This window comes from Clytia hemisphaerica, unplaced genomic scaffold (genome assembly GCF_902728285.1).
Source record: "Clytia hemisphaerica strain Z4C2 unplaced genomic scaffold, Clytia hemisphaerica genome assembly, whole genome shotgun sequence".
NCBI classification, from domain to species: Eukaryota; Metazoa; Cnidaria; class Hydrozoa; order Leptothecata; family Clytiidae; genus Clytia; species Clytia hemisphaerica.
The window spans coordinates 1,265,672-1,285,986 of NW_027104192.1; the positions used below are offsets into that span (position 1 = coordinate 1,265,672).

Genomic DNA, 20,315 nt, shown 5'->3' on the forward strand with positions numbered 1-20,315 from the left:
ATCTGACTTTTAGAATCTTAAATTTTGATGAAATGTAAGCGAGTGGAAGGTTTCGATGAATCAACGGACCGAACGAGCGACCGAGCGACCGAGCGACCAACCAATTAACCAAAAATTAGCGGAGTTTTTTTGTAGATACCCACGAAGTTTCTAAGATAACCAGACTATCCACACTTAACACTGGTAGCCTTTAAAAATTCTTAAAAGCCCTGTGTATGAAAATCCTGACGATACTATTGCAGTGAGCGAAAGCAAGCGGCTCTGTTTTCCTCCGAGTGCAGACAATCTTGGTAACCGGGCCGTAAACAATAGACACGATTTCGCGTGGATTAAATTTCGCGAAAATGGCCAAAATTCGCGAAAACCACGAAAAATAATCCACGCATTTTACAGTCCGGGTATCTAAGCTATACCCAAAATGTAAAGAAGAAAGTATCATTTCTAACATCCACCTGCATGGACGAAAATCATACCAGCTAGAAAAATCTCCAGAGGTATCTTACGCTTGAAATATAGTGCTCGTCGAACAAATATTTCAATGATTTAAATTGACTTTCATGTTATTATGATTAATACATCATGCATGTCCCATAAATTTTCCTCGAAACACCTGAAATGACACGGAAGTCAAAGCTGAACCCGCTAAAATCAAAACCGAAGAAAAAACTGACATTTGAGAAATGCCTTTGACTAATAAGTATCTTAATCATGTTTTGTGAAGCTTATTAAGTCTTTTTATTTCCGCCATGAGCATCTGCTCTTTAATGGAAACCCGCCATGAGCATCTGCTCTTTAATGGAAACCCGCCATGAGCATCTGCTCTTTAATGGAAACCCGCCATGTGCATCTGCTCTTTAATGGAAATCTGCCATTCAGATTGAGTCGGTCAAACCACAAAAACTTAAATTTTGAAGGGTATTAAAATATATGATTTATCTTTGCAATTAGTGACAAGATTTAAGTGACATTGATCAGCTTTGTTGATGAACATCTTTGAATAAGTAGTAGCAGCTTACTATTAAACCACCTTACTTGATTTAAGATATGCCAGAAACATGAACAGCCTTAGCTTGGTAATTTATCATGTCCTATGACCGAGAAACAATGTGCAGATCATGAAAATAGCTGGCAAGTGTAAAAAGCCATTCAGTCAAAAGAGAAATAGCATCGGGAGATTGGGAATATCGGGATATATCATTTGTAAGCAGTTGGACAAGAGATTATTTCTGACTACCTTAAGCGAAGAATCTTTCGCGAGAAGAAATTTTCGCGGAATTTAATTTCGCGAATCAGAGTTTCAAAATGGCAAATTTCGCGGAATTTAATTTCGCGAATGAGCCAATTTTAAAAGTTTCACGGAATTTAATTTCGCGATTGAGAAGAATTTATCAACTCGCAGAGTTGTTTATATTTGTTTATATTTGATAAAAAATACACGTTATAATGCTTAAAAATCAATTGTGTCCATCTTTTTTGGTAATACCTGGTCAAAAACAATAAAATAAAAGAAGAAGAAAAAAAAATCGAATTTCGCGGAATTTAATTTCGCGATTTAACAATTTTGGTGTGTTTCGCGTAATTTAATTTCGCGAATTACGCCCAAATTCGCGAAATTAAATTCCGCGAAAATTTCTTCCGCGAAAATTTCTTCCCTTAAGGTAAGCTGAGCGAGGAATTTCTAAGATTGCAAGTGCAATCACTTTTCTACTAAGGTAGACAGAGACAAATTCCAAAAACAAAGCAATCCAAATCAGGAAGTAGGCTTTCTAAACATTTTGTTATTTATGACCTTTCAAATATGGTAATGTCAAGGTCGACTTCCTTTTCGTTGAACAAGTGATAGTGTGTAATGAATGGTCATTATAAATGGAGATTATTATTAAATGTGCAAATTTCCCAGCTGCACTGTTTGACAAAGTGTTGATTTATAGGGCTCGGCATAATGGTCATTTACTTCTGGAAGCACATGGAAGGAAAATCGCTGGAATATTTTCTTAACTTTTGCACAATTTTAAGTCAGGAATCGTGACAGCTTTTGGGCTTCCTTTTTGAAATAATTTAATCTTCACAAACATTCTGATCACTCCGCCCCTGATACGCATTGACTCTAGTGGCAATGATCATTGCTGTGAAAGAATCTGAACCACTTCGATCTTTTTTATAATCCAGATTTGGAATGCACATTATGGATGAGCTTTTAAGCGCGGTGATTGGCTATAAGTAAAATAATAGAACCAAAACTAACGTCAATTAGTATATGTAATCACATGATAACGAGTGCAATTCGAATATAATTGCACGAGTGCAATTTTCGAATTGTACGAGTTATTATGTGATTACGAGCTAATCGCACAATGGCTTTCACTACTTTTTCCCAGTTAGGAAAGTAAATTACAGAAATTAATTGAGAGTTTTATATTTTTCTCTTCTCTTTATGTCTTTCTTTTATTGTTGTTTATTGATTTTCTTTCTCACAAAATAAATTTCGAATGCAATTAAAACGTTCGATGCAAAAAAAAAGTAAGAAAAAACATTAAAATCAATTTTGTAAACATTGGCGCGGCATTGGAGAGTGTGATTAACGATTAATTGCTCTCTACAGGATGCAATTAACGATTAATTGCTCTCTTTGAGGGCGTGCCAAATAAGAAAAAATAACCCATTATAAACATAAACATTAGAACTCAGTCGCTTTCGCATTCGCTTTTTTGTGCGAAGTAAAAGTTTGGTTGAATAACCAGGTAAGCTTCTGTAACCATCTTGTCAATATTGTTTAACCCCTCAAACCCAAGTGACGTGTATTTTGCCAATATACCGAGTCCAAGACTTAAGGCTTCAACTGCTAACCACTTGATTTTAAAGGGCATAAACAGAATGCTTTTAGAAAAAGTTTAAAATACCTTTCTAGTGGTACCGAAACCATTGTTTAATTCTCAAGTTACAAGCTTTTATGACAGTTTGAAATTTTTGATTTAAAAAAAGAGTTATCTTAGGAGAAGTTTTGGTGGAAAGAAATTTCGGCGAATTTGGCGAATTGCCTCAAAAATTTGTCAAATTCGCCAAAATTTCTTCCCGCCAAAATTAGATTTATAGGCCATTCGCCAAAATTGATTCTCGCCAAATTTAAATTCCTTTCACACTAGTCTCTATTTCTCCTAAAAACCCCTTTTTCATCCTTTTAAGCTTAAATATGGGTTGTTCGCCAAAATTAATTCTCGCCAAATTTAAATTCCTTTCACACTAGTCTCTATTTCTCCTAAAAACCCCTTTTTCATCCTTTTAAGCTTAAATATGGGTTGTTCGCCAAAATTAATTCTTTCCAAATTTAGAAATTTTATTAAATTGCCTAAATAAATTGCACCATTTGCTCATTCGCCAAAATTCATTCCCTTAACACACTTTTAAAAAATATATTGCGCGCTGGAGAGTTGTACTTTAAAATATAGATTGGAAATAAATACAGTACACGAAATTTTCAACTACCTTATCGGCCTTTTTTACGCCGGCCCTTATTACGCCACAGCCTTATTTTGGGCAATTAGGGCTGTTAATAACGCCAAAATTTGTAAAAATGACTACTTATGTCATTAAAATCATTACATTAAAATCTCATCTTTTCAGTAGTAAACTGTTGAAAATTCGATCGAAAATCACTGATTTTTAAGCAAATTAAATATTTCACTGAAGTTTTAAATATGGAGTAAAACAATAGATAATTTTCGTCTTCGAATCATACCTAAAATCCTTTAAATTGAGAAATAATGATAAAAAAATAACGCCGCATTTAGGTTAAAATTGCAAAATCTTGGCCCTTTTCACGCCCTTATTACGCCACGAGCCCAAAAGTAACGCCAAAAAGGGCCGATGTAAAAAGGGCCGATAAGGTACCTGAAAAAGAATATTGCCCTTTTTGGGTAAGATATTATCGAAATAAAAATAAGACATCATGACGTTTTGGGTGTGTAAGTTGTTAGTTTTCGAAGGAATATCGCATCCGATTTCTTTTGCACTAATAGCAACTAAGAAGAATAAAATGGAATGAAATGAAAAAAAGAGCATTGCATATCTAATATCCAATATTCAGCTTTATTTCTCGACAGAACCGAATCTGAAATATGACCATTTCTATTTGAGTGGATGAAATTAAAATTTTCCAAAGGTGTTTAACCTCAATTCTTTAGCTCCTACACATTGGAAATCGTGGCATGGACCCTGATAACGACAGGTATATTATTGCAGCCACTTTTCTGTAGGCTTGAACTCTTTAATTACAAGTGACTGAGCTGAGGGGAAGCCAAAAACCATGGTTTTATTCGTTTTAAAAATTCAAAAACACAAACGTGAAAAAAAAGGAGAACTTGTAAATTGACGTTTTGTCCCTGAACAAAAATGCGACCAGTCTATTTTTGCAGCCGCTACTGCTACTCGTAAATCATGGAGAGGGAGGCGTAAACATTCTTTGAATCCCATCGTAATTTTCGCTACATCATTTAAGTTATGCTTCTAGAAAAAAATTGTAGTCGCCACTTTCCTACTGTACACACAAGATAGTTCCGCTTGCTTGCTGTTTCAGATTCTTCAATAAAATAAAGATAACATTTTCAGCCTATGTACCATCATCAGCTGGTGATAAAGTCAGTCAGAATGAGGACACCCTATTGAACGACCTAGTCTCCACCATTTAAATAAGTTCATTTTGTTAAGGGAAAAAAATATGCGTGAGTTTCTTTGAAGTGTAAAGAAAATTGTCGGAAAAATTATTCAGAAAATTTTGGAATTTTAATCTCGACCAATGCCATATGTTCACCGAAAATGCCCAAAACTCAAAATGTTTACACTTAAATAATGGTGATAATGATGGCGCCAGTCCTTAAAATCCACTTTCTCGAAATATGATTTGATTCGGTTTCATAACAACACTACAATAATTTACTATCAAATGTGTATTTTCGACCGCGAAATTGTTACATATTCGCGAAAAGTTTCCAATGTAATGGTGCTCAAAAATAAGGTACTTAATATACACATCATCGGTCAGGCGATTTTAAAACCATTTACAACCGTTAATGTTTGGTGCTTAAACTTGTATAACAATGATTGATTGACAGATTCATTGTTTCATTTGCTTTTGATAAGGACGTTGATTGGATGTGATATGAACATTCACAGTAATAACGATACGTACTGGTTGTTGTAATTTGTTGTACGTTATATACAATACAAACAACTCACATGGACGTACCACATGACTAACAACAAATCCGAACACCGATAACACCCCGCGGGGCGGGGAGTGATAAAAAGGCACTGATTTTCGAATTAATTTCCATGTTCCCCGTCAAGGAGAAACCTTCTTAAAATACTTTCTGCAATTCGAATCTCTCTGTAAATCGATAACGAAAGTTAACCGATTTTTAATGTACCGTAGAAATTTGTAAACGTATAGAATCTCGCATCAATTAACAAACGAAATTTTCATGAAGCACTAAAGTTCGTTGTCAGCTAAATTTGACAGAGCAATTATATTAATTTCGCAATGTTAAATTTTGCCTTTTCGTGGATTTTAAGCTTTTTCGCAAAAATAAATCTCGCGAAATCACGTAAAATTGCTCATCCGCATAAAATAAACATACGCAAAAACCACTGCCTGTTTTATTTCTAGCAAAAAATAGCACCTTCAAGACCATTCAAGACCATTGCCAGCTCATCTCAAACTCATTCACATAGTTAAATGCACGTAAAATATTCAAAATTCAAAAGATTTATCGATTTTTAATCTGATTGAAGTATTCCGCCGAAAACTCACATAATTTTGGTGTGACTGGAGCAAAGAAAATAACTCTTCGTTGAGGTTGGAAAGATAAAACAAAGCGAGTTGTTCTCTCTAATTCTCTACTATTTTCTATAAGCAAATCTCTGTATGTATAAAATATTTCTTTTTCTTTAAAATTTTAAATATCTGTAAGAATTTATGACTATATAATATTATTCACATTATATAAATTAAGGAATTTCTCTTCATTTTGTAAAAAAACGAAAAGGGGGTTGACTATATAAATATTCTTTCTCTCTCTAAACGAAAGTAAAACGGTCAAAAATATTTGTCAAAAGCGTCACGGTTGACTGCCGGGTTTTTTTTTTCCTATTTTATACAGGGAAATCCGATAAGTAATTCCGATTTTCCATTCCTGTTAAACCCGAAACATCTTTGAGTAAGTAGGACGCTGTTCGCAAATTTTTCTGATGAGCAACTTGAACAAAAAAAAGTTACCATAAAAGCTATACTACATATTATATATAAAATTTATACAAAAAGGGAAAATTAAAGGGCAATTTCCAGGATAAATTATCGGGAGAAGAAATGGTTCTACGATTGCATCAACATAACTACAGACAAACTAAAGAAAGTTATTTGGCCAATTGTGCCTGTCGAGTCTTTTAATGGACTTTATTGTACTAGCGTGCGAGTGTCAATGGGATAAGATTGTCCCGAATTCAGCTACCATTGCTCTACAAACAAGCACATTTGGTGGCAATCAATTTCTCAAACTTCACCAACTGTATTAGTTCTTGTGAGCCCTTCCGTCCGCTAATTATCATCACCTCATCTTTAAATTCGGACGGCGAACAACAAGGCAGCGCCGGTTGGTCGTGAGTTGCGCCTGGTCTACTGGAATCAGCCACGATAGCTTGAAAAATAGCGTGTGAAGTATGGCGATTGTTTAAAAAGTCTTCTTTAATTCTAGCTGGGCATGACCCAACACATTGGTTAATATTGATTTCTGTAGGGTTTATAATGTTTTCTCCGAAACCCATGTTTCTAGTGTTTATACGCAATGGTTTTAACTGGCATTCTAAATGCCCATCTTTGTGATGATGCTCTATATGATTATTTGGTTTGTCATCATTCATAGTGACTATGGTCCGCTTAACTCGTTTCTTTTTCTCGTTATTCTGTAAAATATTGAGTCCATTACCGTTCAGCAGAGCAGCAAGGCTACTTCCTTTCACGCGCTTCGTGAATACGACCAGCATAGGTTCACGCCGTAAAGTGTTTTTGGTTCCGAATTTTACATTGTTTTTATCATCTCCAATATTACGGATGCGAACTTGTAAACCTTTATTATTCTTACGTTTGCGTACCCAACGTTTAACTATTTTCGTGACGGGAAAACGTAACCATCCGTGTACATGAACGCTGACGATACGCGAGCTGATTACACGCTCGTTGTGCATGTTTATAATATCGATCTGGATCATGGCGCTACGAGGCCGACCCTGGCCGTTCGGTTGATATTGTTTGAAGAGATGCAGTTCTGCATTTTGTATCTTTTCTTCTTTACGGTTGATATCGTTAACATTGAATTGATATTTGTGTTGTTTATTCTCGTTCTCTTCAGTACCTGATCGATGAAAAGGAAAGAAACACTTTAAGTTAAGGATAAGATAAAAATCAAGACAAATGGGTTTCAGGTGAAATATTGCAGTCAATAAAGACGATTACCAAATTTCTACATAAGATGGGATCTGGACACTGGAGCATCTTCTGCAGTGCAGACACATTTTACCGATTTTCATTGATTTTAAAATGGAAAATTGGATCAAGTCGTGTTTGTTGAGCATTTCAGTTCAATTTACAGTGCTAAAGGCGAATTTTTCATACACCTTCTTAAAGCATGCTTCTTTATTGTAGAATTCAATGATTTCGTGACCACAAGAAAATAAACACTACTTAAAACAAATTAAAATTTTTAATTTCTCACTAATAATTTGTCATTAAAAGTAAACAACCCAATATTGGACTTTCTTCCTTAATTTTGTTCAAAACCTTCTAGGAAAGCTGCACTTTGATTGGCTAATTTTTAAGAGGCAGCCAATCAAAAGCATTCTTGAAACTTATCTCAAAGTGCTGTCAACTAAGGAAAACGTTCTGGCAAGGAGAATTCTTTATGGAATAGGTGCACGTGGCGAAAATTATTTTTTATTTATAAGAACATGAGGCTGAAATTCGATCAAAATTTAAGAACACATTGAAAACCTTGTATTTTAAAATTTACCAAGAAGTGTACTGAATTTGTGTATTTTTACAGCTTCAAGATTTCAAATACTCAGATTTATAAAAAATGATAAAACAGAACTATGTGCTGTGAAAATGACTAAGTTGATTCCAAATACGTATAAAAATCCTCGGGACGTCTTTTGAATGCTAGTGGCATGTTGTTCCATATACCCTTTAAATTGCTTACGTATAATTTAAAGCATGCTTAAATGATCAAAGAAAATTCCCTATGATTTTTTTAACTCGAAAATAATATATCTTTGTTTGTTAAATTGTAATATCATTAGTGGATGGTATTTTGATGATCTTGTTTTCCGAATGTCTGAATTTTTCGACTAAACAGACGTTATCGTTATCGGTATGGATGTTAAATGGATGTAAGTTGGACGTATCTACAAAGTTGAGAATTTGAACGGGATTTCTAAAAAATGTTTGTAAAATGTCTAAGATTTGAAAGCCAAGATGATCGAGAACAGTAACATTCTCTTTTTAACAGACCCATTTTAATAATTTTGATAATTTTGATTTTTTTATCTTGAAATTTAGCAAATCGATTCCAAAGCCTTCACACACCTCCTAGATTCCTCAATCTTATACAATCAGACACACATGCGGTTATCTTAAAGCCATCTTTCAAATCTACCTTCTTCAAATGACTTCGTTTAAAATTTTTTCACACGATTAAAAACCTTTAAATAACGAGATGCAATGAAAAACTTTCAAACACCTTTCAGAAAGCATTAAGCTGTCAACGAGTCTTATAATACTTAACAATTTTTCTCCTTCTGTATGTTAAAAGTGATAGAATTTTAAATCATGTACGCGATTAAATCATGTATACGATTAGCTTGCGTTAAAACCCTAAAGCTGATGATTGAATTTTTTCTCCCTTGACGACTAAAACTTTTCAATAAAAACCATCAAGATGGCCATCAAAAAATATTGAGCCTCGATGGTCATTCGAAGGGTTTCGGGCTCATTATGGCGAAAATAAGAAAAGCATTGGAGCATGGGGCTTCTCAAATCTTTACTTACCTGTCTCATGGAGGCAAAAAGCTCTAATCTAAGCATTTGAATAATGGAGCAAAACTTGGCAAAACTTCAAAATATTGAAAACAGAAATAACAAAGTATCAACCACTAATGACTATGCGATCTTCATCATTTTTATTGACGAAAATCTTTCAGTGGTATAAAAAATATCTGTGGCAGAAAGAAAATCTTAATTGAGGTATGGAATTAAGGTATCACATTAATGATTTTTAATAAGGCTAGATCGGTTCAATGAGGCCCACGCGTAACACTTATCTGACTGCACATGGAAATATTTTTGAATACCTTCCATTGAATTTATAAGCATATTATTATGAAACCACTTTAACAAAATCATTAACATGTGACCCTGTTTCGCCTTTAAATCATAATAGGGTCATTAACATAAAATGCCTTGTGCATATTCTCATAATTAGTCGACAAATATTTGTCGAAGGCATCTAAATATGTTATAATTTCTCCCTAAAGATATTTTAGTTGATTTCCTGTACGCCTGACCTCATCGTTTGGGAAAATTAGTACGTAAATTACCGGGGACAATTATTTAAGAATGCAATTAAAGCTATTGAATATTTTTTAAGATTAATAATTTACTTTTAAACGTGGGGGATGAACCCTCTTTTTTACAGATCCCACAAAGATATTGTGCATTCAAATAAAAAACCCAAAGTTTTTAGCGTAGTTAGCTAGCTAAGTTAGGTTCTTAGCTAGATTTTAGCGGCAAAAAATTAAGCTCTTTACATAAATAACGAGTTTTGTTATAATCGTATTTTAATCATTCCCTTAAACAGATACTTAATGAGCGAAATAGCCCCAAAGTAAAAAGAAATTGGGCGACGTTTTCAATTAGTTTGGAATTTTAAACATGCCTTAATCTGAGCGAACTGATGCCAGTCCGGTATCAATCGAAAAGGAGACAAGTGAACATTTGCCAAGTAATAATCTTTTGACTACATTAGAAGACAAATCTAAATCGAATCATATATAGTGTCTCGAGATTTTGGATTTCCTTTGTGATACACGCTTTTTTTTTTATAAGAATACACTTTATAAGAATGTCCATGATGAAAATGGCCAAAAAATTAAGAATATGGTAAGAATATCACCATCATGGAATTTAGCAACCGAACCTAAGAATGCCATTTTTAATGCATTTTAACCTGTAGATTGCCAATTTCGATCTTAACCTAAGAATACCGTAAGAATATTTTTGGATGATTTTCGCCAAAAAGTTAAGAATATTCATGATGAATTGAAAAAACACCATTCTTATAAAAAAAAAAGCGTGTATATAAATTCCGAGATTGTAGACATACGATTAAAATCTCTTGGTAGCAGACGAACGGTAATGAAGAAATTAAGATCGGTCGAATTGATAAAAGTTTCGTATGTTTGATATTGAGTGGGCCAAATTATTAAATTCTCCAGCATTAAAGAGATGTTTGAAAAAGAAAAATGGAGACACAAAAATTAGCACCAATCAAAAACATTTCAATTGCTTCATTTTCTTTATAAGCAATCTACTAAACGTTGCCAAAACCTGTGAACTCTTCAAATTAGATTTGGGTGTTGACTAACACGAAGCCGGTAAAATACCAATTATTTCATACTCAGCCAGTCAGGGTGGTTTGTACACCTTCAAAATTGCTTACAATAAAAATTTCAACGTGCATGTCAATAATACCGATTTTCTAGGTCCACTTTATGACTCCATAATAATGGGACTATTTACTGCAATCAAATATTTCTTGGAAAACTTCCAAATACATAGACGTTCTTTAAGAGAAAGTTTATTTTAAAACTTCCTTTCAAATTGCTTTCGAAATTTAAGTAGTGTACGGTTAGTTCTTAATCACCGTGCAAATAACGATTACAAAATACGAAAACATTTTTGTAAGCATAAATTTAGGGCCTTTAAAGAAAAGTTCAAATGACATTTTAAAATTTATCCTCAAGTATCATTAGTAGAGGATACCAGGGCTTGAAAACTTAACTCTTGTTATTTTTTGAAGGTTCTCCAAACGAAAGAATAATTGTTTGAATACAATGGAAATTCTTAACATTTCCTGTATTTTATAAAAATCAATGCAATGCTCAGTTTAAAGTTCTTATAAAACATCCCACATCATCAAGATAAACTAAAATGAAAAACACACAATTTCTGTGTTTGTTGAATTTGCTGGCAATTTGCCAACTATTTAGTATGATTTACACTGATTTTGAATGTTTCTGCAAATGGGTGACCACATAATTGGGCTTTTGCAAGGGAATTCTTAAAAAGATGAGATGTCAAGATCGTTGGTGGAAGATAAGAACTTTGCTTATGAAAAATATCAAAAAGTTTTTCCCAGCTCCACAAAGTCTGCCAAGGTCATTTTTTCATTTTGTTTGAACGAGTCACCTCTATCAAAACCAACAAAGGTCTATTGGCACTTTCACCAAAGCTTTCTCTAAAAAGACCTACAAAGCTGTAGAAATTTAGAAGGTTTCTTTTTGTAAGAAAATTCAGAGTAGAAATCTCGATAACTTGTGCGCATGGATATGACGTCAGATGCATAGCTCAGTAATTCGTGTTGCAATCTTTAGGCATTCCTGTCTTACCTCAAAAGAGACAAATTGGCAAGATGCCAACAACAATCTTAAAAATGAAGAGATGAAAGAATTTCTATATGGTGGTTGATAGTTGATTCTGTACACTAAATATAATGTGGAATGATATTACGCGTGCAATGCTTGTTGCTCTGATATTTCGTATTTTGGTTTCCACTTTCCCAATTGCACAATATTATAATTTAACAATATGGCTTCACAGTGTGGTTTTGCAACAGTGACCTAATAAATTTTTTCTGGCAAATTTTATCTCATTTTGAGCCTTCAACCTCCCTTCTTTTACGGTTGTTCTGCCGGGACTGTTTTCATTTTGATGTTCCTTGTGTACAACCTGATCTTCTTAGATGTCTGTATATCAAGTGCTAAGTTTTTTTTCTTAGCAGCGTGCAACCATCAAGTTAAAAACCTATTTTACAGCCTTGATTTCCAGGCTACCTTGACCTTGACCCCATGCCATATTTTATTTTGCGCTCTAAAAACAAACAAAAGGAGACGCCCACTATCATAAAGATTTCCATCAACGACCAAATTCTATGAGATTACATAAAAACAATCATTACTTCGGAAGGATGCCAAAAAAAAAAATCGTTTGTTTTGAAACACTTTTTCCTGTAAAAATACTATTCGTAGACAGTCTTCGCAAAACTATTCTTCAATGTTTCACTGCGTGGGATAATGCGATCGTCATGTCTAGTTGAGATTCAACTTTTTCGCTAATAGCAGGAAATGTAAAAGTGGAATGCCAGGAAACACTAACCGTGCGTTGAACAAACAAATGAAAACAAAATAAACAATGACTAAGCAAGATAACTCAAGTTATCTGTACAATAACCATATATTTTAGGCTGTAACTATCTTCGAAACGTTTTAAAAAGTAAACAAAATCTCCAGCAACAACCACAACAACACAATTCACAGACCTCTAATATGATGACGTTTAGAATTGACTTTCCTCACTCTGTAACAAAGCCATACAGCAGAACCTTCAATAAAGCGTGAACAGGTAGATACGTTTAAGCTAAAGATATTTTATTATTTGTGGTCACGAAAACAAAGGGAAATACGATGATTACGAGATATTTGCTAGCTGTCGAGACTAGAATAGCCGAAGTCCTCCTAATTCCTCAATTACCTGCGAGAATGAGCTGTCGTTTCCGCTAACACATAACGCGTTAATCACACCTTTAATTGCACTCGGCTCGCACCATTTCCTGCTCTAAAAATTCCTTGTAATGTGGACACACAGGTAATCATAAAATTTCTGATTTATTTCCGATGGAGATATTATGAACTCTAAAAAGAGAAGATACAACGTCGAGCTATCTTTGAAATGTCATATTTACACTTCTAGGTCAACTCCATGTCAATCCTTTCTTATTGGAGGTTGAACACACTGAACTCGTAAATAAAGACTGGAACTGTTATAAGCTTTAATACTTAGCTTGCTTGTTTTCACTGTTACAGGGAATCTTAACATCTCTGTCTATCCTCACGGGCTTTAGAGGTTGGTGGTCAAATACCGCCTACACTTAAGTCTGAACTTTGAAAATAATCAGCATAAGTGAGAAAGTACTCTGTACATACAAGTTAAAAAAGTCCTTTTTTTCTTCTCTGACTTTTTAATTTTAAAGAATGTTATCTACAAGTTTTCGGCAACAAATGTTTCGATTGCTCTTTTGGTCGCTTTTATCAATGGAAAATAACTTTTTATCTATTTCAAATTACTACAAGGTAATCAAGAACGTAATCTACGCTGCAGAAAATCTTGCTTCTTTGATAGTGTGTTTTTAATTAACGTTAATGCTTTCTAATGGCTTCGTTAGTGGTTGTCACATCTCATCATGAAGGGACATCTTTCATTTTCGTTCAAAGTTTCTATAGGACTGATTGTTATTTTGACAAGGGATAATCGAGCAAAGCGTTCTAACACAATTGCTTTTCATTTTGGTCAGGAGTATCGAGTGAAGTGATATTGTGAATCGTAAACTTTTTGCCAAAACCTGGCCTTATCGTCTATTTTTGACCGATTTTTGTCAGATCGTGGCCTTTATCCTTTTGACAAAAGAGTGATGACCTTTCTGGACCTTTTCAAACCAAAACTAAAATAAAAAACAATCGAAAAAACAATGTTTCGGTATCCCTGTACCTAATCAAACGTCAAGAAAGACTATAAACAAATTAGCGAACGATGTTATCGTAAAAAGAAATCTTGATCAAGCAAATTTGATAGCGTCACCCCTAGCCAGTATCTAGCCTCTAATTATTTATTACAAAGAAGCTTTCAAAAATGAGGTCTTCTCGGGTAATGGATACCCTAGGTTTAAAACTTTGTGTGTGTATTTACTCGCGAGATAACAAAATTTAATCCCATTAAAATGGTAACATAATTCAATCAAATAATCTATCACTCTTAACTATTGCTTCTGAAAGCTTTTGCTTTTTACGAAAAAGCGCCTTTTTAGAATAGAAGATGAGATTTTAACTGGATTAATATGATAAAATATTTCCCTATTTGATATCAGAATCAATGTTTATGCTTATTTGTGCTCTGCTTTGTATTGTTGTCTGTCAAATGTTTGTAATAAACATACCATTTTTCCCCGGGGGGGGCAGCCAAGCAAAATGACTGACGGGTATGTGCGGGCACTAAGGGTGTATTTTTCAAGGCATCAGAAATGCACTGTAAGGGTGGGTTTTTTGCCGCCTGCGCTGTAAGGGTAGAAATTACAGAAAATTTTTGAAAAATCTAGATATTTTGACCAAAAATGCTAGAATTTTGACCATTTTTTGCACGAAAACGATAAAAAATTTTGGGGAAAATGCACTCTAAGGGTATGATTTTCACTGATTTTTGCTGCACTGTAAGGGTGCAATTTTAAAAGCCAATTTTTGGCCCGCACATACCGTCAGTCCGCAAACCCAGTGCCCCCCCGGGCATTTTTCATACCAAAGCTAATTAATTGCTGCGTGGATTCCTATATCAAAAATTTAGCAAAGAGCTTGTTTTTTAAACACCCCTCCTGCAATAAATAACTAGCGAATTTGTTTCTTCTCTCATGGCCATGGTTTGACTTCAGCCTTAATTGGAGAGGAGAGAATGAATTTACAACGAATGCACGGACAAATGCACAACTTCTCTTTGAAAAGTTTTGATAAACCCCAAGAATAATTTCCATACACTCATATTAGACCCCCCTTCACTTTTCAGGGCAAATTCTAGAAAAACTCTTTCCTTTTTAACTGGAACTACCTACTACATATACAGCTCACGTCCTAAAAAATACAATCGAAAACGATATTGGCTTCAGTCTTCAAGAAGGATTTCAAGAATGGACAACTGTTTCGGAACTATAATTAAAGAAGAGAAATCGAGTTTTTTAGTTGAAGTTTGTAAAGTGTCATGGGTTGTTTTTATGAACTTGTGTGTTTTTCTTACAAAATTAATAACTTGTTCAATTTCCGGCAGGTTTGCTATCTTGTCCAGATAATATTTCTGACGCTATCTAGATTTAATTTAGCATACATGAAATTCCAAGCCATTTAAAACTCTAATTTGAATATTTCCGTAAATAACTCACTCTCTTTAGTAGGGACACATTATACTAGCAATACAGAGGAGATCTTCCGAGTCATGTTTTGGTTTCCAGGAAAACACCGAACCGCATTGGTTGAAACATAACGGGCTAATAGGTTACACTTAAAAGGTACTTTGATCAATCAAAATGCTAAAAGCTGGTAGTTAACGACGTGCTCAGTACGTTTCTTTGTTTTTGGTTATAACTTGGTACTTAAAAATCAAACTTAAGTAGCATCAAAATGACCAATCTATGTAGCAACAACATTAATGATTGTTATGTGCTATATGATATACTAATGCTTAAATAAGCATTATATCTTAATGAAGGAAGCATTTCCAGAGACAGAATTTTGGCAAAACTGGCAGAACACGAGACACAACAAAAAAGCGAAACCCATAACTCAGCTGACGTAAGAAAAAATCGCCATAACCGAAAAACCACAAGAAAGATGAAATGAAAGTTCCGAGAAAATTGTTGATAGTCTCTTCTATCAAAAAGGCAAGCATAAAAATAGCTTGATGAAAAACGGAAGTTAATAGCCCTAAATTGGCTTCGACGTCAAAATATAATTTCACGATTATGTAGTCTGTTTACTAGTTGTTTCGAAATACTTTGAAATACAGTCAAGAAGAAAAAAGAAGTTGAAATTTCTTAAGGTATGAATAGAATCATTTGTATGTGAAAGAAATTGTACAAAATACGAATGACCCCTAATTGAAAATGATTCACTAACTCTAAAGGTCCTATAAGGAGTGAAAATGAAAATGAAATTTTGTCAAGTTTAAAAAAAGGAGAGTTAAGACAGAGTGTTTGGTACAAATCTAGTGATACAAAAATTGCTATGCATGCAGCATCAGAACATGTTGAATAAGGACTTTTTTAACCAGCACTTTTTCACATAACAGCACAATTTACGTTATTCCTGTACAAGTTTCTAACGACACTTTTTCGCAGCTCATTTTCTCAATAATTTAGATCGGAAATTGCGATGCTAATAATACAAAATAATTTTTTTGTTAATGAAAGAAGGAAAAAGTTAGGTATGTCAAGGAATGTTGAATGAAGAATTCTTTGGCATTACTTCACTTCAGAATACTTTATTTGGTTTTTGGTTTATGAAGGAATGTCCCGGTTGAAGCCGTTAAGTGAGCTTTCTGAGGAAGTTATAACGAGTTTTGATTCCATAAAGAAATGCTAATTGTTGTACAATAAATGGATAAATCTAAAATCAAATTATTGTTTGAACGTTCGAGGATAAAATAGCCATTAAGTAGCTAGAGTTGACATTGCGCACGAGATTGTATCACGTATGATAGTATATTTTGACGAGATTCTGATTGCAGGCAGGCACAATAAAACACAAAATCAGAAACTTTAAAGCCTTTGGGATAGTACTCAAAGAAGATAAGGCGATTCATTAAGATTAGAATTACACATACAGATAGAGCAGTCGAGCGATCAGGGTCATCAAAATTTTTGTGCGCCTTATCTTCAAAGCGAAATCATAATAACTGTCTTCTTTTCAAGATTGAATAAGTTTTATCAGCATGAGAAACGAAAGATAAAAATTTCTTTTTTTTGAAAATTGGCAAAAAAAAGATAAAAATTTTGAAAATCAGAATGACAGATTTATCTTGTAATTTTGTAACTATTTCTCTCGTTGAAATTACTAGCGATAACATTAGGGAAAGAATATGCAGAAGAATTTTGACTACTCTTTAAACAACAGCGTTTAGCAACCGTAATGATGCCCCTTATGACCGATTAGTAGCATCCATTAACAAGGAAATTACGTGTTCAAAAATAAACTTAATGGTTACAAAACATTGTTGAAAAATACACCCTGATTTTTACCTTCAAAAACATCAAAGGTTGTAAGAAAATTGAACTGTAGGTGTGTTGAACTTTTAGTATGGATACTAGAAGTCACCAACTTGACCCAATTTTTTTTTTAGTCAGATTAAGTTGCCTTTTTGACATTAAAACTGAAAAAGATGTCTGCTTTCTAAACGTGTCCAGGTCAAAGAACAATATCTAAGGAGATGAGGAAAACTCAGTCAGCTTCAGACAATATCCACTGAATGAAAATATAACAAACCTTCATCGAAGTAACTTCTGACGGAGTCACTGTGGTGCATCAGGTCAGGACGTTTCTGTTTCGATACGATGCCATACAAGTCTTTAATGTAGGTCGGAATATCCTCGAAGCTTTTGGCACGATCGCGATGCACGTTTTCAGCTGCCGTGAGTTTTTTATTTGTGTTGTCCGTGAATACTGGGGCGGAGTCAGTTGACCGCGGCGTGTGTAAAATCAGGATAACAACAGCTAGAAATAAACCTTCGAGTTCAAATCGATACATTTTGAAATTATGTGAAAAGTATATTCAGAAATATTGGATTTGTGTAAACCCACTACACTCCAACAAAACCAAGCGATTTTAAAAATGAAATTCTCCGTGTTGGAAACTGTCAGCGCGTCTGTAACATCTGACGACTACTGTGAAATGACGTTGAACAAAAGGATTTGTCTATATGGCAGATAATTCCCGCTGTACAATGGGTTATTAGTAGCTGATTTTCGTCGACGCGACGATTGGTTCGGTGAAGGTGTTTGTAACAAAGTATGTATGAGGTGACAGATTATAAAGAAAAATCCTTATTCCGTAATCTTTTATCAACGATTCAAGTCGCTCAATCAATGACACCTAAAAAATGTTGTCTGATCTGTAATGTTAGTATGTCTATACCATATATGTTTAAATAACAAAATGAGAAAATCTGATTCTACGCGCAGTCGTTCCAATATTCTTGCGGTCGGTAATGATGTGCTGAATGCCGTTTGCTGTTGGTGTGTGTAGTAAATATAGCAATATCTCGGTTTCCTACTTTTGGCAAACAAGTTCTTCTTCAAATTGTATAGATGTAAATAACTCCGAATATTTTTCAGTACGTTTTTGGTGTTTGTTTTGGATAAAAAATAATACGCGTGTTGCGGCCGTACCTGAGTGATTGCGAGTTATTTCAAAGTGACGATTTCATGTTATGATTGTTTTAATCTAATGCCTTTTATACAATTTTTACGAGCATTTAATTACCCCTACATCTATTCAATTCAACAACAAGAATTTTAAATAGCTTTTGTTCCTTAATCAGTCAACAATCAATCATAAAAATAAAGCAATCATTGTGTTCTTTTCACTTCTCTTTTCATGGAAACATAATGTTTCATCATCATAAACATTTTATTGCATTTTTATGATTAATTTTTTACTGCCCCTATTTTTTATTACCCTTCTTCTTTTGTTTTGAAGCATCATTCCACATTTTTTCTTTTTTGTTACATTTTGATTGGCTTGCGAAATCAAGACTCTTTTCGGTATTTTAACAGCCTACTGACGTATCAGATGACGCGTCCAGTTCCAGGCTTTTCTCCTTATAGGGTAACCATGTATTTTTGCGGTCGTTCAATTAATAAAACCTTATATTCTACGAAATATGACGATTTCCCCCGTCATTAGATCTAGGCAGATTCCAAAGGAGAAATGCTACACATTGAACTTAACAGTCATTTCTAACTAAAGAATCATAACGCAGAGATGGAATGTTTTGGAAAGAGTTTGCGAATCAGTTTCAACGTGAGAAATACTAAACAACGAACTTACGTCTAATATTTCAAAAATAAACTCAGGTTTTCTACGGGTGAAGGAAGTACGACAATGCGAATGGTCTTTTTTGTTGTGTGTGTGTTTTAGAACAAAGCATGCCTGACATCATCAGTGCGAGAACGATAATCATACCAGTCCCACCCCTGTCTCTTTCGATCGAGAATGGCTTTTCAGTGTAAAGGTTAAATGCCATCCATGCTTTAAGAAGAAGGTATTGATAAAAGTATCGATGCTCGCTCCCTGCTCACTACTGTATAACCCACCGACAAAAATCTTTATCAATTACAGAGCTTTAAGTTAGGGTTTTTAGGAGGTCATCAGTGTAAAACTAAAGGTAAAATACCCATACTAGAGTCAGGCTCTCTTGGTTACGATCATCTATCGTTTACTAACGAAATCATCATACACTTCTTTTAATCAACGAATTTAGATGTTGGAAACGATAAAACCTTATCACCATGGAAACCCACTTGCAACGGAGACAAAGCGCACAACAAAAGTAATCAGTGAGTCAGCCAATGATCTTACGATTTTATCTGTCTTTCGTTTGAGGCAATCAAGCGGAAAATTCTCGAAAAATCGCTGATTTGGGTTTTAGCCTCTTTTTCGGTGGCAAAAAACGTAAGGAAGAATAAAGGGACACCGAATAAAATAAAGTGCCATATTTCGATCAAAAATATCGAGCGTAGGTTCTCGTGCGTTAAAACTGACACTTTCAACCAGTAGATTGGCTTTCTGCAATCGAGATTTGAAACCTGGTCAAGAAGCACTCCTGAGTCCAGCTCATGACTCATTTCAGTCCTCCAGATCAGTTATATTGATATCCTCAACGGATCGGTTGGCTATTTATTCACAACAAAACACGGATAAGGAGGTTTGAAATCATTTGTGGTGTCCATGTTTTCAGAATTCTGCCAGTCATGAAAATTAGAACGAATAAAGTCCCCAAACCTCACGACTTCATCGAAAAATGACGTCATAGTGAGATCTAAATACATGATGAAATATGAAGTAACAAGATTTACAGTTTTGATCCATCATCAACAACAACGTATATCTGAATCAGAGAGAGATAAAGATTGATTACATCTTGGAAAAAAGAAGTCATTTTTGTTCACACGTTCAAAACCTGTCGTCATTGGTAAAATGCCCTAACACTTTATCTTGTGTAACCTATCCTTTGATTTGATCAGGTGTAAGATAGACACAGTCTATATTTGCGTGGATAGCCCAGTAGTCTAGGACTTTTAAGCAGTCTTTCGAGTGTTTTCACGGGATTCACGGCCAGCCGGATCGGCTATCTATGAACTGGACAGAACATTGTAAGGAGCAGGGTCCTTTAGTGGTCCTT

General features: G+C 34.4%; 2 protein-coding genes across 2 annotated transcripts in view; both read right to left on the reverse strand.

Annotated features, from left to right (window-relative positions):
- LOC136815166 (beta-1,3-galactosyl-O-glycosyl-glycoprotein beta-1,6-N-acetylglucosaminyltransferase 4-like) overlaps window positions 1-20,315 on the reverse strand; it is a 71,554-nt gene that overhangs the window by 35,272 nt on the left and 15,967 nt on the right. The window lies entirely within an intron of this gene.
- On the reverse strand, window positions 5,876-18,369 carry LOC136815167 (bone morphogenetic protein 4-like). The gene is made up of 2 exons (XM_067071616.1): window positions 17,398-18,369; window positions 5,876-7,403 (listed from the first exon to the last, which is right to left on the reverse strand). Exons 1-2 carry the CDS (start codon window positions 17,657-17,659, stop codon window positions 6,511-6,513), a joined length of 1,155 nt encoding a protein of 384 aa, XP_066927717.1. The 5' UTR covers window positions 17,660-18,369; the 3' UTR covers window positions 5,876-6,510.